Source organism: Camelus bactrianus, chromosome X (genome assembly GCF_048773025.1).
Source record: "Camelus bactrianus isolate YW-2024 breed Bactrian camel chromosome X, ASM4877302v1, whole genome shotgun sequence".
In the NCBI taxonomy this organism is placed as follows: domain Eukaryota; kingdom Metazoa; phylum Chordata; class Mammalia; order Artiodactyla; family Camelidae; genus Camelus; species Camelus bactrianus.
The window spans coordinates 116846382-116870233 of NC_133575.1; the positions used below are offsets into that span (position 1 = coordinate 116846382).

The 23852-nt window shown below is 57.5% G+C and overlaps 1 protein-coding gene and 1 long non-coding RNA gene across 3 annotated transcripts; one reads left to right on the forward strand and one right to left on the reverse strand.

The window, feature by feature from the left end:
* Positions 1-2286: 2286 nt before the first annotated feature.
* Positions 2287-11668, reverse strand: LOC105076085 (uncharacterized). The gene is made up of 5 exons (XR_835975.3): positions 9045-11668; positions 8555-8903; positions 5740-6520; positions 4411-4534; positions 2287-3028 (listed from the first exon to the last, which is right to left on the reverse strand). It is a non-coding gene; the product is annotated as an uncharacterized LOC105076085 (long non-coding RNA).
* A 156-nt stretch (positions 11669-11824) lies between these two features.
* SLC6A8 (solute carrier family 6 member 8) lies at positions 11825-18893 on the forward strand. Of its 2 annotated transcripts, XM_074359366.1 has the most exons (13): positions 11830-12117; positions 13718-13849; positions 14719-14968; positions 15374-15506; positions 16103-16237; positions 16330-16433; positions 16521-16645; positions 17224-17336; positions 17452-17589; positions 17668-17770; positions 17870-17970; positions 18057-18227; positions 18564-18893. In XM_074359366.1, exons 1-13 carry the CDS (start codon positions 11856-11858, stop codon positions 18702-18704), a joined length of 1908 nt encoding a protein of 635 aa, XP_074215467.1. In that variant the 5' UTR covers positions 11830-11855; the 3' UTR covers positions 18705-18893. The 2 variants fall into 2 exon arrangements, with proteins under 2 accessions (XP_074215466.1, XP_074215467.1); XM_074359365.1 differs by having other exon boundaries at positions 11825-12117; positions 17452-17770.
* Positions 18894-23852: the final 4959 nt, after the last annotated feature.

Here is a 23852-nt window from a genome sequence, read left to right on the forward strand (position 1 = left end):
TTCAATCTATCCAACAATTCGTGGATTCCTCGCATCCAGTCCCATCTCAGCTCTGGCGCCCCTCCCAGGGGGTCCAGGTCCCCATAGGGATGGGGGCGACAGGTGTCCTGGCTGGTGACAGGAGCACACCCACACAGGCCAGTGCTGCAGGGGCTCCATGGAGTCTCAGGGTCCAGGAGTGGCCTGCCGAATCTGTCTTCACAGGGGCCTGTAGGCCCCTGGCATGTCACAAAGTCTTCAAGAGGGTCCACAAGGCAGGCAAAGGGTTTTAAAACTCATCTTTCCTGACCTCAAGTCCCACGGACCCTCTGTCCAAAACATCGGGGCCTGGAGAGAGGAAAGGCTCCCTTCAGTTTCCCTTTCCCAATCACCCTTCCTAGTTCACTCAAGAAGGCTCCAGCAGCGTGGACCCCACTCCAAACTGCTCAGATCTGTGAAGAGGGGTTGCTAGGGCTTACATCTCAAAGAGAAAAAAGAAAGTAGGAATGGGACTGACCATGAGCCCCATCTCATGCTGGTGATAAGTCTTAACTCTTTGTGGACACTTGGACTAACTGACGTAAACTGAAGCCCCATCTTACTCACTTGTTTAATAATTATGCACCCACAAGTCTAATCCACTGCCCCATGGTCATTGGTTATAACAAGAAATGTGATTTGTGTTTTGGAGAAGTATGATCCATAAGTAATGAAAAGCTGTCCCCTCTCTGAAGGGCAGCAGATGAAGAGTGGAGGCAAGAAGAAAAGGACCCACTTCCAAAGTGAGCCTGTAGCATCAAAACACCTGTGGAAGTGTCAAAAGTGATATCACAGTTTTTGCTTTCAATCAGTATTTACAATACACCAGAAATTCCACCCTTCGAAACTGTTTAAGCATCTGTTGAAATGCTGTAAATGTCAGCTTCAAGGTACATGTGTGTGTGTTACGTCCTGGTGGATAAAGAGCTTTTCAAAGTCCTTTCAGGGGACTCCTTACAGAAAAACTAATTCAAAGTGGATCACAGACCTAAATGTAAAACGCCAAACTTCTAGAAGAAAACATAGGAGAGAATCTGTCTTACCTTGGGCTTGGTGATGAGTTTTTAGATGCAGTATGAAGAAAGAAAAAATAATAAATTGGACTATATCAAAATGTTAAATGTTTGCTCTGTGAACAACACTGTTAAGAGAATGGAAAGACAAGCCACAGGCTGGGGGAAAATCTTTGCAAAAGACTTGTCTGAGATAGGACTTGTATCCAAACTATACAAGGCACTCTTAAAACTCAGTAAGAACACAAGTAGCCCAGTTAAAATATGAGCTAAAGGTCTGAACAGATACCAAAGAAGAAATACAAAACGTAAAGTTCTTTCATACAGAATGTATGAAAAGATGTTTACCATCATATGTCATTAGGAAATTGCGATTTAAAACGATGATGAGATACCACTACATGCCTATGAAAATGGCCAAAACCCAGAACACTGACAATGCCAAACACTGATTAGGGTGTGGAGCAACAGAGGTGCTCATTGATTGCTGGAGGAAATGCAAAATGGTTGGTTCAGCCACTCTGGAAGACAGTTTGGTGGTTTCTTATAAAACTAAACATACTCTTAGCATACAATCCAGCAACAGCACTCCAAGGAATGTCTTGCTCCACGTCAAGGTATTTTACCCAAAGGAGTTGAAAACTTATGTCCACAGAAAAACCAGCACACAAATGTTCATAGTAGCTTTATTCATAACTGGCAAAAACTGGAAGCAACCAAGATGTCCCTCATTAGGTGCGTGAATCAACACACTGTGGTCCATGCAGTCAATGGCATACTATTCACTGATAAAGAGGAGCTATGAAGCCAGGAAAAGAAATGAATGGGGGGAGGATATAGCTCAAACACTAGAGCACATGCTTAGCATGCACAAAGTCCTGGGTTCAATCCCCAGTACCTCCTCTAAAAATAAATACATAAATAAATAAACCTAATTGCCCCCCCTAAGAAAGAAATGGATGGATCTTAAATGCACACTGCTAAGTGAAAGAAGCCAGTTTAAAAAAGTCTACACTGCAATTTTAAAAATCTTTCAGGAGGTTCGGGGATCCCAGAAAGGAATGCAGATTGTGACAAAAAGAATCTACATGTACTACAAATGCATAAAACCACCTCACTGAAGGGGGTCGGAGGAAAGGAGCTGATCTAAGTCACCCCGGGAGTGAATGGAGTCTGTAAAACTAAAGGCGAAAGTGTTACTGGAGAGTAGGTTCTTGTCTTGTCACAGAAAGAATTCAGAGATGAAACATGGAGGTCAAGAAAGTAAAGTGAGGGTTTATTAAGCCATAGGTTGCTCTCAAGGGGCAAGCGGGCAGATTCAGGAGAGTAGCTGCGCTCAGTTTCTTTGGCAAGCTGGTTATATGGGGTATAAAAATGAATGGGCAGAATATTCACTGGGGAGCGAGGAGTTTGGGGTCATATTCCCTGATTTTCATCCCAACTCCACCTTCCTGAGGGGAGGAGGGATTTTTGTCCTTAGTTAGTCTTGATGGGAAGTGTCATGTCATTGGTGCATGATGGGTACTTCTAATCTGCAAGGCTAATTTTATTCAAATGAGCATATAATGAGACTCAAGGTCTACTAGAAGTCAAATCTTCTGCCATCCTGGGCCTAGTTGGTTCTACCCAGTTTACATCTTCTCCTCAATGGCTGTGTCATTCTTTTAATGGCTGGGCCCTGCCCCCTTCCCTCTTGTCTCATTCTCCCCTCAGAGATTTTACTCCCATAATCTTATGGGAAGCAGAGGAGCTATAGTCCATAGCTGCTTCAGGGTTGAGTAGGGGCATCACCTGCCTGTCAGGGAGTAAAAATCTCTGGATGCCTGATCTAGGGGTCCCAGGGGCAGGACAGCTTCTTGTTTTAAGTCAGACGGTGTGGGCCGGAATCCTCGCATGGCCATCATCTTGATGTGGAACTCTTGTAACCACTTCCACAGCTTTCCTATGAATCTTCTTGAAGATGAAGCACCTTTGCATCAGAGTACAACAGTAACTGTCTGTAAGTGACAAAAGACTTAAAAAGCCACAGATAAACACCTGATTGTAATGTAATTGATAAAGAAATGTAGTTACAATAACTAGAATTATGACTGATTACATTTAATTTAAACTACCAAATAATCCTAGTTAATATAATATTTCTCTGAGATGCCTCAGGGTTCTTCCACAAACCTCCAACTCTCTATATCCATATTATTTTGAACTTTATTTTCTTTTCCATTCATAAACAACCAGCTCTAGGAAAAAATCACTCTCTTCTCCCTTAACAAAATGCCATTCCATTCCTCATACTTCCTTTTGTTCAAAACACACATCTTACTTTCATATCGTATACTGAAATGTTTCCTTTATTTTTTAGTAGTTTTAATTACATATTTAAATTAGAATCCTCATCTCTTAAAAACCTTAATTTTTAGTGAAAACTAAGAAGTAAGCAATTATGAACTGTCTTTTACCTTAGCATTTATAGAATGGCAAACATAAATACCAATAATAATTTCTAAAAAGATATGTGCTTTTTATAGAAAATATCTCAAGGTGGTAACAAACATTCATCAACAATCCTAAATACCTTTATTTTCTCTGTGAGGGAAGCCAATGCTCAGTAATTAATGGTTCAGTATCTGATTTTATTTGGGAATGACCTAGCTATTCAATAAATTTCCATCATTTAACTTAAGTAAGCATGACTCTAAAACTTCAAGTTACCAAATATCTGGAGAGATCATTTTTAAGTAGTCATTCCTAAAGTATAATTGTTTCTGAAGAGTTTACCTAAAAGCTCCTATTTCATTTACATTTACTTTTCCTTGAAAGTTTTTTCCCATTGAGTTACTTTCCTGGCTGACAAATTTCTAACAGTTACAACAAGGTCTTATTTGACCTCTAGTAAACCTAGGTACAACAGAAGTATTATATTTAACACCGATAACCCTAAAAACATGTCTATATTAGTTGAGCCAACAAGCTTAAGCTAGCTTCAATACCAGATATCGACTCAGTACTGAATATCTCCCAGATCACGTGAACCTGAAATTCACTCTGGTCAGTTTCTTTTATATTTCTGAGTATTTATTTAAGTGCTTAAGTCCCTTAAAGGCAATTAAATAGAGCTCTTTTCACAAATTAATTTTGGCTATACCATACATACATCCAGAACACACATACAAACACACAAAGAAACACAGAGACCTCATAGTTTCCATTCCAAAATTAAAAACCCATCAGTTACAAAAGAGGTTGGATTCAAATTGGGTTTATGGCAGATGAACAAATCAAGGTCACCTGTCTAGATGGCTAAACCCTTTTTACTAATATTTACGGAAAAATCATTTAAGATTCCTACTCATCTTGACAAATCAAGTTCCAAATTACTTACCCTTTTTCTCAAAATTTGCACTGTAAAAAGATAGCGAGCTCAGGGTTCCCAGAAAAGACCAGGTGGAACATTTGCATCTCAAAGGCTTGAGAAAGGCAAATTCCTCCTAGGATGACTTTGTTCCCTGAAGAACAGAAAAACAATGGTTTTCCCAATGCTTACAAGCCTCTTAAAACAAGCAGGGTAGGTTTAGGGAGTAGTGGGAGGATGTTGGATTATTTCTGGCACTACACCTCTGGTCCTGGAAAGACTAGATTTGTAAAACAAGGACATTTTTCCCCCTCAAAGAATTCACTGCCACCTCATTGATACCAAAGGACTGACACATCCCTTCACCTATGTTGGAATGTTTTACTTTCCTTCATGTAGGTTAGAGGAGACGCCTCCCCCAAAATTCCTATCAGGCTTTGAACGTCAGCTATGGTTGGTCTAGTTAGACCGGCGGCCTCCCATTTTGATCATCTTTTTTACAAACACATTTGAGGATCCTCCCTGGGTTTGAGAAGTTCTCTGATTATGGCCCTCAGTTCTGCCTTTGACCTGAAGAGGCTTGCCTGCAGCCTCATGTGGTCTCCTTTCTAAAGATGCCTGAAAATAGTAGCTCTGTCAGGGACCTCAGTCCCCCAGATAGCAGGGTTCACTTGAGAAACAATACAGGGTGGGAGACCTCCTCTTGTTGCCGAGTTCAAACTCGTCCTGCTCGCCGCATGACAGGCCAATAAATCGGGAGACGGGGTGTTGGGGCAAGGAACAGAGACTTTATTCGGAAAGCCGGCAGACCGAGAGGATAGCAGGCTAATGTCTTAGAGAACCATCCTGCTCTAGTCAGAGTACAGGCTCCTTTTATACAAAAAAACAAGGGAGGGGGTGTGGTTGGTTGTTGCGATCTTCTTGCTGCAGGCATTCTTTGTTCTTGCAGCAACAGCCGTCCCCATGGGCCAGGTCACGGTGTCCCTGTACACCTCCAACAAAACAAAGGTTATTCTCTACTACACTCTGGCTTGGGACTGAGGCAGGTGCCCACGGCCAAGAGCAGTCTTGGTGGGTATCTTCCCCATCAGGGTCTCCAAATTAGACTATTGTCTGGAATTTAGTGAGGAAGTCCCTTCCCTGCAAGGGAATGGGGCACTCAGGCATGAGCAGAAACTGACGTGCAGGGGTAAAATTTCCTAGCCAGCAGCTGAGGATGGCAGGTGAGGGGTGAACCACTTGGCTTGGGGCCCTTCCATCAATTCCGTTATCATACAGGATTGGGAGGACAAGGGTCCAGGCAAATCAGTCAGCACAGAGTAGGTGGCCTCATACCTAGTAAGAAAATAACTTTCCTACCTGCCACATCAAGGGTCACCCGAGGCTCCTTTGGAGAAATGACCAGGTGTCCCTTGCGAGCCTGGGAGGTTTCCTGGGCCTGTCAGTCTTCAGTCCTCTTGGCCATCATTGGTTTGGGAGTCCCAAGTCCCCTTCAGGACTGGGGGCACTGGTCCTTCCAGTGGCCCTCCTGGCCCACTTAAAACACATCCTTCCTCAGCGAGACACTAGCTCTGATTCAGGTGTCCTGGATTCTGTCCTCACCATGGGTCTTCACAAGTGAGGGCCACCCTGAGGTGGGGCAGGGGTGGGCTGCCACCAATAACTGTGCCTTTCGCTGTTGTCCCTGAATCTTTTCTGTCTCTTCAACCTTGTCTCTACTGTTGAATATGCCAAACGCCAAGTCCATGAGCTGATTCATGGGGGTCTGGGGTCTCCAGCCCCCCAGATGGGGCATTAGGGTTAGATGGCCTGGAAGACTGTCCCCCCTCAGAACCAGGAGTAGGAGCTCCCAGCTGTGGAGCTCGGGGAGTGGACTCATGAGGGGTCGTTGAAAACATGGAGCTCCTGTGGGGGAAGAAGGTGCTTTGAAGGGGCGTGAGCCAGACACACGCAGCAGTTCTTGAGACATGGATCTTGGAACAGAGTCACGAACATTTGGATGCATGGGATGTCTCCTCCATTTTTGGTCAAGATGTCACAAGACAGGGGTCTGATGGGTCCTGGCCAGATGGTAGTCATTTGTCCTAGGACTCTCCCAGTGTCCCTGATGTCTCAAGATCCGCGACGGCCTGACTCTGGGCTAGGGGATTTGGCAGAAAAGGTGTTTAATTAAGCATGGAAAACTGGGCTTGTAGCCATTCGGCTGTGAGAAAGGGTCTGTCTGCTTGGCAAAGACAAGAGTGGGGTCCCGGTGGGCACCTGAAATCTGCCTGTTTGAGGCCTCTTGGATCAGCCAAGGGAGAGAAACAAGAGCCAGCAGGAGAAAAAGTGACCAGAGTCCCCGGGCCTAAATCCTTCAGAGAGACCGGAGACCCAGGCCCTGAGTCAACTCAATCCGATTACCTTTATCTTCCAAAAGAAAAAGAGAAAGAAATAGAGCTGAAGGGTGGGGCTGGAGCGCCACAGGGCAGTGATATTAATACAAGGCAGAACCTCCCCTCAGGGTACAGTCCTTGTGATGCTGAGGACAGGTACCTCTACACAGAACACTCCACCTGCTGGCAAAGCCAGCGGCAAGGAGGCTCAAGGAGAGGAGGAGAGGAGGATAGCTGAGAATCTAGGGAGAAGGGAGGTGTACAGCCAAGAGGCTTCCCAGAGTAGACAGGAATCGGCAGGAAGGCATAGGGCCAGGATGCTTCCTGGGAGAAGTTTCGTAAGCCCGCTGAGAAGGGTGCTCGACCGCTACCTCCGCTCAGGGGTTGATGAAGTCCGTGACCCCTGTGAGGTAAATGCGACTTTCTGGATGTAACAAAGAAGTTCTGGCCACACTTCTGGAAGGATAGAGGCTTGTAGGGCCAGGGAGGGGCTGAAGATTGTGAGAGTCACAACAGTAACTCCGACAAACCGCGGGGAGTTCTCCAGCATCTCCTCCAGGTCACTGATTACGAGGATTGTGTGAGAGGACAGAAGAGCCTAAGATGCGAGAAGAGGCGGTGTGGGATCCTGGTGGGGGAAAGACATTAGGGGAAAGCCAAGGAAATCTTAGGACGACTCTGGACCTCAGTTGGTGACGAGGTACAATACCGGTTGATTCTGGTAACCACCGTACCACACAATGGAGAGCATTAGAAACCCAGGGAGCTGGGTGTGGGTGTGTGGGAACGCTCACTACTGTTTCTGCGACTTGTCTGTGCACCTAAAACTATTCTGATATAAAAAGTTTACTTAAAACATGAAAACAAATTTGAAAAATCCTGTTAGAGCATCTGTGGGTGAGCACAGCTGGGGAACAAGGGGTGTGGGGCGGGGCCGGGTTGCCCTCCCCCCGCCCACCAGGCAGCCTGCCCCTTTCACCCCCTTTGTCCCCTTCCCAGCAGATGGAAGCACAAAGCCCTTCAAGGTGGACTCCAGCCTTCCCTTTGTTCCCAGCTTATTCTCATTCCAAACTCTGGGTGCCCGGAGCCTGGTGCCCCGCCGCCTCCAAAGAGGAGGAGCCCCCAGCCTATCTCCAGCTGAGAGATCCTCCTGGCATAACCGGTCACCCCAGGGGGGGTGCCCTCCCACCCAGCCCCATCCAAGGTGCATGGCCACTCTGTGTCCCGGGTTGCTGCAGGCACTGAGTCCCATTCCCAGGCCGAATTCCCAGGCCTCCCTGGACAAAGGGAGCCCTCAGGCTGGCCCTCCCTTCCCTGGCCTCCTCCTTCCAGCTCCCCCTCTTCCCCTCCCTCTCCTCAGCTCCTACTCCAACCGCCACACCCCCCCACCCCCGCCCGCCTAACTGGGCTCTGAAAGGCCACCGGCCTTCTGCCTGCAGAACACTCTGCTTCTCACCCGGGGGAGGCAAGGCTGTAGGAGGAGAACCTCCACCCTGTCCTGCACATGCTCCGGAACCAGCCTCGAAGGGCCATTAGTACAAGGGCCTGGCAGGGGACAGCCTCCTGGCCCTCAGCTGAGATGTCGGGGTGTCCGCCCTCCCCCTCCCCAGCAGCTGCTGCAGGGGGATGGGGGTGTTGGCAAATCCACCTTTGCCAAGCCCTGAAAAGCCACCGAGGGCTGGAGAGCCCTCTGCCTTTGTTCTCCTCGGGTGCTCAGCACACCGAGAGCACTGCCTCATGAGCACTGCAGCTGTCCCTGTCAGCCTGGACCTTCCCACAGGCTGCTCAGGTCAACGTACCAGAGGCCAGAGTTCCAGACTCCGGCTCCCATTATAAGAAAGTCCTGCCGAATCATCCCGGAGGCGAGGATGGGTCGGTGAACTTCGCGCAGCTTCGAAGCCCAGCTCGGCTTGGCTGGGCACGGGCAACTGCCCAGGCGCAGACACAGGCTAAGGGCTCCCTCGCCTCCCTCTTTAGCTTCTGGGACCGGTGGCAGCTGTGCCGAATCCCACAGGATCACAGGTGGGTGGGCACGGGCCAAGGCGCAGGGAGGGCCCCTCGGGAGGCACACTCCTTTCCAGGACTGGGGAGCCCGCCGGCCAGCTCGTGCCCAATCTCACATGCCATGGAGGAGAATCTAGGTTGATCCTTGGCACAGAGGAAAAAGCACAGAGAAGAGCAGATGGGAGGGACTGGTCAGATTTGGGCTGCAGAGAGAAGCATGCCAGTGCACAGGCCAAGAGAACGAGGCTGCTATGGGGTCCAGGAGAGGTAGGTGGCCTTACCCACCTGGGGAAAACCCGAGCCGGGGAGGGAGCGAGGGTGCAGCCCTGTCGAGTGGGGTCCAGGGGGGCCTGTCGCACCCTGCAGATGTGGAGGTAGCGGTCCCTGGAGCAGTGAGAGCCGTTCTCGGCTGCCAGCTCACCCTTCACCGCTCTCTTCAGCCACCTCCCTCTCCACAGCCTCTGACCCTGCAGAGGCAGCCCCGGGTGGCAGGTCCCTCCATGTCCTGTAACTGGCCTTGGACCACGTTCCCTCCCGTCCCAGCCGGCCAAGGGGGAAGAGGCCCCCACCCTTGTCTCTGGCCACACCCCTCAGGCCTCCCTCGTTTCACCCTCTGCCCTCATCCCAAAGTGCCATCGGCACCACCCCCCATCTCCCTCCCCTGCCCCTGCCTTCTCTCCCCACCGAGGTCCTAGGACTGGCAAGATCTTCAATTCTCAAGAGTCTCCCGCACCCCGCCGCATCCTCACTTCCCCTGCTTCTCTTGGCGCCACCGGCCCGACCTCCGTCTGCTCGGACGCGCAATCCTCTCCATAGACGCTGCCTCACCCAGTTCATCGCCACAGCTAACGCCCTCCCTTCACAGGCGTCACCCCCTCGGCCTGCAAGCACTCCCTGCCCCTTTTCCTTTGCCTGCTCCGCGGGATCCTTTCCTCTCTCAAATGTGCAGATGGGGGTGCCTGAGGTTTGTGGGCCTGGCCCTCCCCTCCCCCTACAACCCCAATCCTCACTCTGCAGGCAGCCCCGCTTCTCCAGGCCATCCATGGGTCACATACTCCTCCATCGTCTCTTTGTCTCCCAACCAGCCTCACTCTTAGGCTGGGCCAGAGGACTCAACGCAGGGTCTTCTGAGGAGCAGGGTGACCCCATCACCTCGAGGGTTCCAAGCCTCCAGTACCCCCACCTAGCCCCAACGCTGGAGACCCCGCCTGTCTCCCATACAGGCCCCTGAGCTCTCTGGCAGCCAGTGGATGCTGCCCCTCCCTCACCTAGCAGGCTCGAGCTGGCTCGGGCCAGAACTGCTTTTCTTCCTAAAGCCGCCGGATGGCTGAGGGTTTAGCTTAACGGGATGAGCCATCTGGGGACTGCAGAGTGGCGGTCGGGGAGCCTGGGACTGGGGGCAGGGGTGGGGGCGGGCACACTTTACATCTCCAGCCGGGACAATGACCCCCTCCTTCCCCAACCTACGGCTGGCCTGGCCTTGGAAAATTCCGAACGGGCTGCTCAACTGCTGATAGGGAAGCCGCTAACAACCTTGCTCTTGCTGGGGAGGCCTGGAGGTCCCTTGGGAGAGCGGCACTGAGGAAGGGGAGCTGGGGCCTCCCAGCTGAGGCCTTTAGGGAGGGTCCATGCACCCACCAGGCACCAGGGGGCAGCCTTATCCTATTCCTGCCCAAGTCTCCTGCAGGTCAGGCAAGGGTAGGGGGCAGCAGCAGTCCCTACAACCCCCCACCCCTCATTGGTGAAAAAGTGTGACCTTGTGCCTCAGCCGGGCAGGCTCCCCTCTGCCTGCTCAGGGGACTCATGGAGACCTGTCACCCTCAGAGCTATGGCTCTGCCCTCCAGCTTCAGGGCTGGGACGCCCGAGGAGGGCTAAAGGCAGGAGACAGGGTCTCTGGCAAAGCCTCACAGCACACCTGGAAGCAGAACCCACCCCACCCCCTCGCCCAGCCTTTCCTTTGTCGAAGGCTGGGCCTAGCCCTTCAAGAGGCCAAAGCACCCTGCACTTCCTCTGGTGCAGGGGAGCCAAGAAGCCAGAGAACTTGGTACCCAGTAGTGGCCCAGCCCGCAACTGGGAGGAACTCGGCGGGAGACGGGATAAGCTGGAAAAAAGAGAGAGGGAGGCCAAGGATGTGTCGAAGACAGCCAGGGCAGTGGCTTGCCTACAACCGGGAAGGGCAGGTTAGGAGGGTCGTTGCGGGCCGGCGTCAGGCCCAGGTGAACCGGGGGTCAGGGAGGGCAAGGCTCCTGGGGAGGAGGTGCTGGCCGGCGCCCCAGGTAGCAGCCATCCAGCTTCTCGCTGGAGCGGCGTCTCCTCGGAAGGAGGAGGGCGGGAGGAGGTGGGCGGAGTGACGGGGAGGGCGGGAGGGACGGACGGAGGAGGGGGAGGGGAACCAGCCGGGTCGTGGGGGTGGGGCGATAGTGACATCATCCCGGAGTCGGTTCTTAAGCGGCAGCCGGTCGGGCCCGGGAGGAGAGGCACGATCGGAGCGCAGTGGTGAGTCGCTGATCCCGCCGCGGCCCCGAGTGCGGCTGGAGCCGCCGCCGCCGGGAAGGACGGGCGAGCGCGCCCAGGCCGCCGTCTCCGTCGCCGCCACCGCAGGAGCCGCGGGCGAGCCGGGCAGCCGCGCAGGCCCGGGCCGGGGCGGGGGGCGCGGGCCGCAGGCCCCTGCTCCGGCCGCCGCTTGCAGACAGTGGGCTCCGGATGCCGCCCGCGCCCCGCTAGGCTGAGCCTCGGGCCGGGCGAGCCGCCGCCGCCGCCGCCGCCGCCGCTGCCGCGGGAGCTGCGGGCAGGAGCCTCGGGAGCCGCCGCCGCCGCCGCCGCCGCCGCCCGGCCGGGCCCCGCCGCCGCCCGCGCGCCCCCGGGCCCCCGACACACATGAGATTCTTCAGGCTCACTTTCAAGTGCTTCGTGGACTGCTTCTGACCGCGCCGCCCTCGCCGTCCCGCACCCCGCCCGCCGCCCGCCCGCCGCCCCGACCCCCGGCCCGGCCGCCCCCGGCCCCCGGCCGGCCCGCGCCTTCGGGGCCCCCCCCCGTGCCGCCGGCGCCCCCGCTGCCCGCCCGCCCGCCCCCGCGAGGCGCCGCGCCCCCGGCCATGGCGAAGAAGAGCGCCGAGAACGGCATCTACAGCGTGTCCGGCGACGAGAAGAAGGGCCCCCTGATCGCGCCCGGGCCCGACGGGGCCCCGGCCAAGGGCGACGGCCCCGCGGGCCCGGGGGCGCCTGGCGGCCGCCTGGCCGTGCCGCCGCGCGAGACCTGGACGCGCCAAATGGACTTCATCATGTCGTGCGTGGGCTTCGCCGTGGGCCTTGGCAACGTGTGGCGCTTCCCCTACCTGTGCTACAAGAACGGCGGAGGTGAGCGCCTCACTCCTCCGCGCCGGGGCCCCTCCCCCGCCCGCCGCCGGCCCGGCCGGGGCTCCGGGGCAAAGTCCAGGGTGTGGGGAGGCCCCCCGAAACGGCTGGGGGCCGGGGGCCGCCCCTCGCGGGCCGTGGCCGCTCGGTGGCCCTGCCGGGCGGCCTCCACCCCCCTGGCCGGTCATGTGCCTGGCAGTGTGGGGGGGGAGGGCGCCGGCGAGCCGCCTGCTGAAGCCGCAGAGCGGCCCCCCAAGACTCCCGGAGCTGGGCCCCCGAAGTGATTGGCCACTGAGGGGGCCAGGCAAGGCCTCTGCCCCCCAGGGGGGCTCCCAGAGGTGAGGAGCCCCGGCTGCCCCCGCCAGTCAGGCACACAAGTGGGACATTGTGTGGGGCCCCCCACGTGTGCACACACGAACACACACACAATGAGCCACTCTGTCCCTCCCTCTGCTTTCCCCCCCCCTTCCCCTCTCTTCTCTTCCCCTCTCTCCTCTTCCCTCCCCTCCCCTCCCCTCGCCTCCCTCCCCTCTAGCCTGGGCCTGGAACACTGGGTGCCTGAGCCAGGCTCGGGAAGCCTGCAGCCTGGGCTGCCTGGCGCCGCCGCTGGACTCACTGCATGCACACCCCATGCCCGCCTGCCCCAGCCCAGCTTAGCAACAGCGATGGGCACGCGTGTGTCCTATGACTGCAAAGCAGCACCGGGGTTGGTGGGAAGCCACAGCGACTAGATGACGGGTGGGAAACTGAGGCCCAGAGCGAAGGCCTCTGCCCAAGGTCACAGGCCAGAAGGATGCTGAGACCTGGAGCACAGCAAGCTGCAGCCGAACACAGCTTCTGAGTAGTGGAGGGTGCTCAGTTGGGGCAGGGATAGGGGGCCTGGAGAGGAGGGAGGAGTGGACAGGGGCGGCTGTTGCCCAGGTCTCCCCACCCCCCAGCTTGCTGTGCCTGCCAGCCTCCTCCAACCTCGTCTCCTGTCCTTGCTTTCTGACACCTGTGTCCACTAACCCACCCACCCCCTTCCCTGGACCTTCGCACTTGCAGGCAAGCGTCTGGGTGCAGGGAAGGCAGGGGCTCCCTTCTCTCGCCCAACCCAGCAGGTCCCCAGGCCTAAGCACCAGCCATACGTGTGTACCTGCAGCACATTCATACCCTCGCAGTCTCCTCTGCTGCCTGGCCAACAGGGAACTGCGACACGATTAATGGCTTGTATCCACAAGTGCGTGTGTCCTCCATGCCCGTTAGTTTGGTCACCCTAGGTGACTGTAGGGGCAGAAGCCTTGTAGGGGACCCCAAGCCCAGGAAACAGGGCTCTGAGGGCCCAGGGGCTGTGCTTGCCTCCCTCAACACTCCAGCCCTCTCCCAAGACGGTTCACCTTGAGCCCCTGAGTCAGTAGCCACCCTTTGCTCTGATTCACCCAGTGGGAAGTTATGATGGGGCTGGGGCGGAGCCTGTAGCTAAGGCTCCACCCGCCTCCCAGGGCTTTGGAACACTGGGCTGGCTGGCCTGGCCTGCGCAGCCTGGCTGGGGACTTTAGGTCAAGTCCCCTCCTGGCTAAGGGGCCACCCTGTGCAAGGCGCCACCCTGAACTTTGTCCTTCAGGTGTGTTCCTTATTCCCTACGTCCTGATCGCCCTGATCGGAGGAATCCCCATTTTCTTCTTGGAGATATCACTGGGCCAGTTCATGAAAGCCGGCAGCATCAATGTCTGGAACATCTGCCCCCTGTTCAAAGGTGAGCAGCCCCAGGTGGGCCCCCTCTTCCTCAGGGACAAGCAGACCACCCAGTGACCTTGAGGCCGAGACTACACTGGAGGGTGGGCTTCTCGCTGGGGAGAATGCCCAGGCCCAGTGGGGCTAGGGACAGGCCCTGCCAAGCACCCTTGGCTTCCTGGGGCTGAATGGAAGGCGCCGGGTGTGGGACTCTGATGGCAGGAGAGGCCAGAAAGCCAGCCTAAGGAGCTTGGGCGGGAGCCATCAAAAGTTCAGGGTCTGAAGGGAAGGACCAATGTCCCCGGTTACCTTAGAGCCCCCTTCTGCGTGTGGGCAACGTTCCCCCATCATCTCTCAAGGCCGGAGGAGGTAGGTCCTATTATTTCCGTCCCCGAGGAGGCTGGAGCACAAAGTGCAGTGACTGGCTGCGGTTGCCCGCCAAGAGGGTGACTGTCTCCCACACTGCTCCAGATCACCAGAAAACCCCCCAGCTGCTGAGTACTGGAAGCCGCTGGAGGGGCTGGGCGGAGGCTTGGCCTCCCTTCAACCCAAGAGAAGGGGACAGGTGTATGAAGCTAGAGAAACAAGAGAACTTGATTTTCAGATGGGGCCAGGATGTGGGGACTCTGCCTTGGGTCCGGGGAGGATGCGGGAGGTGAGGCCTGGGAGGTGGGCAAGGAGCAGGGGCTGATTTTTGGTGGCAGACAGGTTGAGGAGTTAGCCCAGCGCTGGGACACTTGTACAAGGGAGTCTGGTGGGGCTTGGAGAAGTCTCCGGTGCCCGACAGAGAAGATCTGGGATGGAGGGGTGGGGGGAGGACAGCAGATGCAGGGAATGGGATGTGGGGAACTGGGCAGGGAAGAGCCTCCCCGGAAACGCACTCCTCTCCAGGCCTGGGCTACGCCTCCATGGTTATCGTCTTCTACTGCAACACCTACTACATCATGGTGCTGGCCTGGGGCTTCTACTACCTGGTGAAGTCCTTCACCACCACGCTGCCCTGGGCCACGTGTGGCCATACCTGGAACACTCCTGACTGTGTGGAGATCTTCCGCCACGAAGACTGTGCCAATGCCAGCCTGGCCAACCTCACATGTGACCAGCTTGCTGACCGCCGGTCCCCTGTCATCGAGTTCTGGGAGTGAGTCAGGCGCCTCTGGGCCACGCCCGGCCTGTCCCTCTGGCCCCCCACCCACAGCTCAAGTCTGCGGGGGCGGGGGTGGGGGCCCAGCCCCGGGGGGATGAGCCAGGGGGGATGAGCCAGGGATGCGGCGCGGCTGTGCCTGCCGGCCTAGGGGAGCGAGGCTGCCGCTGCCGCACGTGCCGGGGATGGCGTGGGGCCGGGCCGCCAGGGGCTCGTGGGCTCAGGACACACGTGCTGCAGGGACACCATCCAGGCTGCAGGCTTGGGCCCCGGCCTGGCCCAGGTGCACAGGACGGAGCAGCTGGACTCAAGGGCTGCAGGAGGGGGAGCACCACGCCCGGGCCAGCTCCGCGTCTCTTTGCCCTTGGCTAGCACAGCCCTCATGCGCTCTCCCTCCCCCAGGAACAAAGTCTTGCGGCTCTCTGGGGGGCTGGAGGTGCCAGGGGCCCTCAACTGGGAGGTGACCCTGTGTCTGCTGGCCTGCTGGGTGCTGGTCTACTTCTGTGTCTGGAAGGGGGTCAAGTCAACAGGAAAGGTACAGCAGGCGGGGGGAGGGGATGGCTGGGAGGGGAGGAGAAGGGACCGCAGCATGAGGGGGCAGCATTGCCTTCGGGTGGAGTGTCTCCGCCGGGGACCACTGTTGCAGTGGGAAGTGACTGGACCAGGGCCGGAGCCCAGGGAGGGGGCAGGGGGCAGGTACTTCCATCCAGGCCACTTGATCCCCGCCCCATGGCCTTCCAAATCCAGGCCCAGCAGACTTCCCTCTGGAGGCTCTGGAGGCTCTGGCTGGCTCAGTTCTCTGCAGGGGGTGGCCTGGAATCCCTGGGGCCTGCCCCCAGGCTGCCACCCAACTCCCTGCCAGGGGGAGGGCCCTGCCTCTCCCCTCTGCAGCTGACCCACGCTGGCCATGGGGCTGCTGGTGCTCCAGTCACCCCAGCCGAGCACCTAGCTTCCTTTGGAAGGAGCCATGGCTCTGATGGTTAGAAGCGGGGTGCTGCTGGCTGGGCTCCCTCCTTACTTCTGAACATGCCATCCAGTATGGGGGGACCGTGGCCTTCCCGGCAGTCCTGTTCAGGCTGGGGGCATGGGGGCTGGTGCCACAGGACACCTCTGAGCAGCCTGGCCCCCCAGATCGTGTACTTCACGGCTACATTCCCCTATGTGGTCCTCGTTGTGCTGCTGGTGCGTGGAGTGCTGCTGCCTGGTGCCTTGGACGGCATCGTCTACTATCTCAAGCCTGACTGGTCGAAGCTGGCGTCCCCTCAGGTGAGACAGGCGGGCTGGGGTGGGAGCCGGTGGAGGGGGCAGGCCAGCTCAGCAGGGCTCCTCACGCCCACCGTCTCCCGGTCCACTTCCAGGTATGGATCGATGCCGGGACCCAGATTTTCTTTTCTTACGCCATCGGCCTGGGGGCCCTCACGGCCCTGGGGAGCTACAATCGCTTCAACAACAACTGCTACAAGTAGGCCCCGCAGCCCTGCCACCCCTGCCCTGCCCGCCTGGGGGCAGCAGGCAGCCTCACCAGCCCGCATGGCCCCTCTGCCCCCAGGGACGCCATCATCCTTGCGCTCATCAACAGCGGGACCAGCTTCTTCGCTGGCTTTGTGGTCTTCTCCATCCTGGGCTTCATGGCCACAGAGCAGGGCGTGCACATCTCCAAGGTGGCAGAGTCAGGTAAAGACCCCCAAGCCCCAGCCTGGCCTCCGGGGCAGCAGCTGCTGGCCTAACCACAAACACCAACACACATGCAGACATTTTGAGAAATGAGAAAAATTCAAACTCGATTTGTCACATCACTCTGGGCCAGAAGTAAGCCTGGCTGAGCAGCTGCGAGGCCCAGCTGTTCAGCCAACTCAGGGCTGGAGCCTTGGCTGGGTCACATGGAGCCTGGAGCCCCCAACCTTCTGTAGCCAGGGGCCTTGAGGTATGTCCTCATACTTGCCAGAGTGTTGCCAAGGGAAAGGAGGGCCTTCTTGGGGTCAGTGGTAACCTGTGACCACAATAGCTGCTGGAACCCAGGGCCAGAAGGCTGAGCCAGACACCCCACTCTTCTAAGTGGAGGTTGACCAAGGGCCTGTGGGAACCTTCCAACCCCTGGGATGGCACACACAGGGGCTTCAGTGGCCCAGCAATGCCTTCACCCTGGGCTACAGGGTGCCCTGCCATCATCTGGTACCCTGGGGCAGCGTGGAGGTGGGGACAAGATGTGGGTGGGGGCCACAGGTGCCCACACTCTGCCCCTTCCCTCTCAGGGCCTGGCCTGGCCTTCATCGCCTATCCCCGGGCTGTCACGCTGATGCCTGTGGCCCCGCTCTGGGCTGCCCTGTTCTTCTTCATGCTGCTGCTTCTCGGCCTCGACAGCCAGGTTTGCCGGGAGAAGACAGAACAGAGGGGCCCGGGAGGTGGGGAGGTGGAGGGCCGGTGGGGCAGGCGGGCAGGCAGGCAGGCGAAGGGGCACAGCCTGAGCGGCCCGGCCACAGTTTGTAGGTGTGGAAGGCTTCATCACCGGCCTGCTGGACCTCCTGCCGGCCTCCTACTACTTCCGTTTCCAAAGGGAGATCTCCGTGGCCCTCTGCTGTACCCTCTGCTTTGTCATCGACCTCTCCATGGTGACCGATGTGAGTGGGGGTGGGCTGAGGGATGCCCGGGCCCCCTGCTGCCGGCTGCCACCTCTCCTGACCGGGCTCCGTCCACAGGGCGGGATGTATGTCTTCCAGCTGTTTGACTACTACTCAGCCAGTGGCACGACCTTGCTCTGGCAGGCCTTCTGGGAGTGCGTGGTGGTGGCCTGGGTGTATGGTAGGTCTGGGCCGAGGGTCGGGCCGGGGGTGCGTGCGGCGCGGCACGGCACAGGGTGGTGGGTCTCGAGCTCTGGCCCTCCGGCCTCACCCACCCCAGGAGCTGACCGCTTCATGGACGATGTGGCCTGCATGATCGGGTACCGACCTTGCCCCTGGATGAAATGGTGCTGGTCTTTCTTCACCCCGCTGGTGTGCATGGTAAGGGCTGGCTGGGGCAGGCTGGGCAGGGCGAGGGGCACCAAGGGCCTGTGCCACCCGCTGAGCACACAGCTTACTGCTCGCAGGGCATCTTCATCTTCAACGTGGTGTACTACGAGCCGCTGGTCTACAACAACACCTACGTGTACCCGTGGTGGGGCGAGGCCGTGGGCTGGGGCTTCGCGCTCTCCTCCATGCTGTGTGTGCCCCTTCACCTCCTAGGCTGCCTCCTCAGGGCCAAGGGGACCGTGGCTGAGGTCAGTTCCCCAGGCCACCCCTGCCCTCTCCCCCTCCTGCCGGGGCAGGATATGACCTCCAGAGTGCCCGTTCTCCCACTCCCCGGGACCAACCACTGTGCCAGGAGCCTCCGGGCCAGCTCAGAGCGGGGTAGATGGAAGGGAAGTTGGCCTTCCAGGGCCTCAGGTCGTGGCAGGGGGAGGAGAGCCCTGTTTCCCTAGTGCAGGGAGGGGGCCCTGTTTAGTCACTCTGGGAGGCAGTGGTGGGTGGCAGTGGTGGGTGGCGGGAAGAGGAGAGAGGCCTGGGACCAGCAGGTGCCCTTCCCCAGGGACTAAACATGTCCCTCTCTCCTGCAGCGCTGGCAGCACCTGACGCAGCCTGTCTGGGGCCTCCACCACTTGGAGTATAGAGCTCAGGACTCGGATGTCAGGGGCCTGACCACCCTGACCCCAGTGTCTGAGAGCAGCAAGGTGGTGGTGGTGGAGAGCGTCATGTGACAGGCATCCCAGCTCCCATCACCAGCTCACCCTCTTGTAGCCATAGCAGCCCCTGCTTTAGCCCCCCACCCCTCCAGGGGAACTGCCTTTCCCTGACACCCCTGGGGTGGGGGAAGGGGAGGAAGCACCAGAGTGCTTATAACTAAAATAATCTTTTCCATTTTTAATAAAACGCCAAAAATATCACAACCCACCAAAAATAGATGCCTCCCCAACCCCGCCCTTAACCAAGCTGGTGCACAGGCTGCTTCCCAGGCCCTGCTGCCCACCCTCCAGTGCCCGCTAGTCACGTCTCAGCCGACCCTGCTGTGCCCTGCCCGCCTCCAGGCTCTGCCCAACACACCCTTGGGTGGCCCCTCACCCCAGAGGCAACAGTGGCAGCTTGATGAACAGGAGGGCAAGAGGGGGGGGAGGGGGAGGGATGGGCAGCAGAACCAAGGCGAATATTTCAGCTGGGCTAGACCCCCTCTCCCCATCCCTACTCTAGAAGCTTAAGAGAGCCAGCCAGCAAGGGGACCTCCCGGTTCCTGCGCCAATTGCCACCAATATCAATTGTGTGAGCTTGTGTACGAGTGAACGTGTGCGTGAGCATGTAGGTACATACAGATCTCTCTTAGCAAAGGTGAATACCAGGTGTAAACTGCCTGTGGGCAAATGAGGCTTGTATTTTGCACATTTTATAAAAACTTGAGATTTCTGCTTGTATATTTCTAAAGAGAAAACACCCTGATGTCCTTCTCCTTGCCACTCCCCCATCCCTTTCTGCCCCTTATACCTCTGCCCCAGCCAAGGAGTGTGAATTTATAGATCTAATTTTCATAGGCAAAACAGAAGCTTCAAGTGTGTGAGTCTGTCCTGTGGGTGCGCATGTATAGTCTCTGGCCCCAGCCTGGGGCAGAAAAGTGCACAGCAGGGGCCTCAGTGGGTATCCCCACATCCCCCCTCCGCTCCCAAGTGGGCGGGGTGAGTGAAGGCAGCTCGGGCGGGGATCTGGGGCTGCTCACCTGGCTTGCTCAGGCTTGCCCACGCCCTGGCCCCTGGGCTGGGCGCTACTGCTACCTATGCAGGGATCTGAGGTGGGCCCCAGCCTGGGAGGGATCCTGGGCGTGGCGCCCACCTGCGAGCTTAAGGCTGATGCACCCGCCACGTCTCAAGTCCTCTGTGTAGCAGCTTCACTAAACCCACGTCTGTCACGTCCAATCCCCACACAGCCCAGTGGGCCCAAGAGAGACTGGATCCCCCGCACCAACGTCGGCTGGAGGGGTGGGGCTGGGTGAGGGCGGGGGTCCAGCGGGGACATTCTTACTGTGCTAAAAAGCCACTGCAAACATAGCAATAAAAACATGCCATTTTCCAAAGCCGGCTTCTGTCCCTCTGCTTGTCTTGTGGGGTGGGGGGAAGAGGTGGGCAGGGACTGAGGGTCAGGGGAGGTGCAGGTGGAGGCCTCCCACCTGAAGCTGAGCTGCTTCTGGTCAAGTGTTTGTTCTGAGGGTCTCTGCGCCAGGCTCTGGGGATAGAGCAGGGAAGGCAGCCGGCATAAAGCCTTTTCCCCAGGGAGCTGACACACTTGGGGAGAGGATAACAGTAGGCTAAAGACAGACACACCGAGATGGGAAGGGGGAAGTCAGGCACCGAGGTTTCTGAAGGTTGCTCGAATGCTGCACTGAACAAGTGCCCTTCCGAGGGGCAGCCCAGGTAGAGCTGGGGAGGAGGCTCCAGCAGAGCCCAGGGAAGGTGGACGTCACTTGGACCAGGGCCCTAGCACTGCAGGTGAGAAGTCTTCAGATCAGGGACAGTGGTGTCATCAGAGTGGAGATGTCTAGTCAGCAGGTGGACAGAGTTTGCAGTTCTGGAAAGTCTAGACTGGGGACAGAATTTTGGAGGGTCTCACCACATAAAGATGGCCCTGGAATCCCTGAGCCCAGATGAGTGAACCAAGGTCGGGGGGGAGGGCGTGGGGCATGGGCCACTGTAGAGGGAGAAGCGGCACCAGCACTGAGCCCTCCTGGGACACTCAGAGCGGGTAGAGAAGAGGGGGTTTGGGAGGGGCCCCAGAATTCCAGGCTGGTCCTGGAACCCGCATGAGGACCCCTAGGCATCAAGGAGGGAGCGATGGGCTCTGTCGGGTGATGCCAATGGTCGAGGGAGAAGAGGCCCGAGACCGCTCGCTGCGTTTGGTGACAAGATCATTGAGACCTGGACAAGAGAGGTTCGGGGTAGGGGGAAGGGCGAAAGAAAGGGGTGGAAGCAACCCCAGTGTCCACCAACAGAGGGATGGAAGAACAAAACAGGATCCATCCACACAATGGAAGTGTTCAGTCTTAAAAGGAATGAAATGCTGACACCTGCTACCACATGGCTGAACCTCAAAGACATTATGCTCAGTGGAAGAAATCAGTCACAGAAAGACACATAACGTGTGACTCCACTTCTGCAAGGTCCCTGGAGTAGTCAAATTCAGAGACAAAAAGCAGCATGGTGAGTGGCAGCGGCTGGGGGTGGGGGGCTGAGGGTGGGACAGGAAGGAAGCTGCATTCTGGGAAGACACTACAGCTCTGACGGTGATGAAGGGGACAGCTGCACAGCAATGTGAATGTCCTCAGTGCCCCTGAACAGTCATCTTAAAACTGGTTAAAATGAAAGTTTGAAATAACATACATTTCAGCACAATTTCAAAGAAGAGATGGGGAAGAAGTGAAGAAAGCGAACCCATTCGGGGCCCCTACTCCACCCATAGGAATGGAAGGGAGGAAGAGCATGACTGGCAGGGGAGCAGGGGCCCGCCCAGCCATCAGGCAGGGGGTGGGGGTCAAGATTTGGGAGCCTGCTGCCCACTCTAGATGCCAGCCTGGGCAGAAGGGAGGCGGTGGCCCTTCAGAGAGAAGTGACAGCTTGCTCCTCTGCAGTCCCTCTGAGATCACTCCCTCTCTTCAGCAAGGCACAGTCCCCTTAGTGAGGAGAGGGCTTTAGACTGCAACCATCCAGCCAGGGGCAGGCTCTGGCTTGTGACACTGCCACCAGCCCACGCTCTGATGGTCACCAAGAACCTGGACAGGGGATGGGTCACTGCAGAGCTGGGGAAGGAGCATCAGCTGAGCAGGCACTGACCCAACACAAGCTGGGTCCTGAGAGCCTGTGCCGGCACAGAGCGGCGCCTCCCAGGCGGGGCTGCAGCCCGGCCCCTGCAGGCCCTGCCCAGCAGACGCCTGGCAGCCCAGTCTTCCAACCCAACCCTTGTTCCTCCTTTAATAAGACTTCTCACCCTACAGTCTGTGCTCCTGCCGCACCCACAACTTCAAGAACCCCGAGGGCTAGCAGCTCCCACATCTGCAGCCTGGCTCTCCTGAGATGAGAAGGCCCCCTCACACGGCGCCCTGCCCCCATCAACTCCTCCATCAATGGTCCCTGCCTCCCCTGCAGCCTGGCCTGTTGTCACTCTCAGGCCCCTGCCACTCCCCACCCAGACTCACATCAACTCCTTCACATCTCCACTCCAACTGCAGCCAGGCCTTCCTTGGCTCAGGTCCTCGGTACCTCTTGCCAAATGGCCTCCAAGCCACCTGCCACAAGGCCACCAAAGACTCAGAAAACTTCAACATCACAGAAAAGGGAAATTGACAGAGGTCACACCACTTGGCCAGGGACCTGAGAGCGGCAGGCAGGCACCACTTACTTGGGACTCAGTGATAGGGGCTGAGGACACAGGGATCGGCAGTCTAGTAGGAAAGACAAGGAAAGAAACGGATCAGCCCAAGGGCACCCACGGGGTTACCAGAGCTAGGGGCGAGACTGGGGATTCTGTCAGGCACAGCGGGGACAGTCTCCTTTAGAGAGTGGAGGGTGCTGGAGAAAGACCCCTGGTGATGCGCCAGAGTGGGTGGGTTGCCGCAGATGGCCCTTCGGTCTAGCCTGGGCCAGCACCTTGCTTTTCACCTTCAAGAGTCAGTCCTGACAAGGTGCTCCAAAAGTGGCTGTGTGCAGGTTCTCCCCTTCTGCGCAGTCCAGGGCCTGACACCAAGGAGGTTCAGGGGCCACCTGGGGCTGGCCAGGGAAGAACCTGAAGCCACACCATCTGGACTTTGGCCTGCAGAAGTTCAAAGAAGGGTGAGCTCAGGGAGCTGAGGTAGTCAGGGAACACTTCCTGGAAAAGTGGGACTAGCCCTCAGCCTTGGCATAGCAACCAGAGGGCGTCACCTATGGGCTCCCTCCCCGGCAGACACCACCTAGCAGGCTGCTTGGAAAGAGGCGGCACCCTCAGGAGAAGGTGGGGAAAGGACACTGGCAGAGGGAGCCACCAGCCTGGGCCTGGCAGAAGGAGCCGGCACGCAAGGCTGGCTGTCAGCACCAAAACACCCGTCTTCAGGCGCCCTGTCATTCTACCCACCCACCATCCGCGAGGCCAGCAGAGGACGAGCGGCCCAGGCCCCTGTCCCAGGCCCGGTGCTCAGGCGGGCCCTGAGCACTAGGCCCTGCTCAATGGAGGCCACCTGCCAAAACCAGCCTGGGAGGCTGCCGAGCGGGAGCCCACAGCAAGAGCAGGCTCGGATCTGAGCAGGGTGGGGCACCAACACGTTTATGGCAGGCGGGGCACCTGATCCATCTAAAGCCCTCCCCGCTGCCTAGCTCTGCCCTGGGCCAGTCGTAGGTCACTGCCAAGGGCGAGTCTCCTCTCTCAGTCAGCATTAGTCAGAGGTCATCCTGCAAAACTCCAGGAGGGGGTGGGGCAGGGAGTGACTGATGGCACACCGCCACGTTCTATCTGTCCTTATGTGATGAAAAGAACCCAGATGAGTCTGCCACCCGGAAGCCCCACCGGTTTACCGCATCTCCCAAGCTCCCCTGGCCCCAGCGGCCAACCCCCAGGGAGACCAACAGGACAGACACGCCCCACATAACCATAAAGCAGTGCCTTGCCTGGGGAGCAGGAGGCAGAGGGGCAGAGAGGGCAAGTGTGAGCCTGGGCCCAGCCTGGGACGAGGGAGCCTTCAGGGATTAGAACAAATTGAAACTGCCCTGAAGGCCTCCAGAGCAAAGACCAGGGGTCTCTGTCCCAGCTGCCTGCCACGACCTTCCAGGGTGCTCCGGGGCAGGGGGGTAGGGGAGCGTGAGGAGGCCTCCTCGTGGCCTCAGTTATATGCACGCACCACA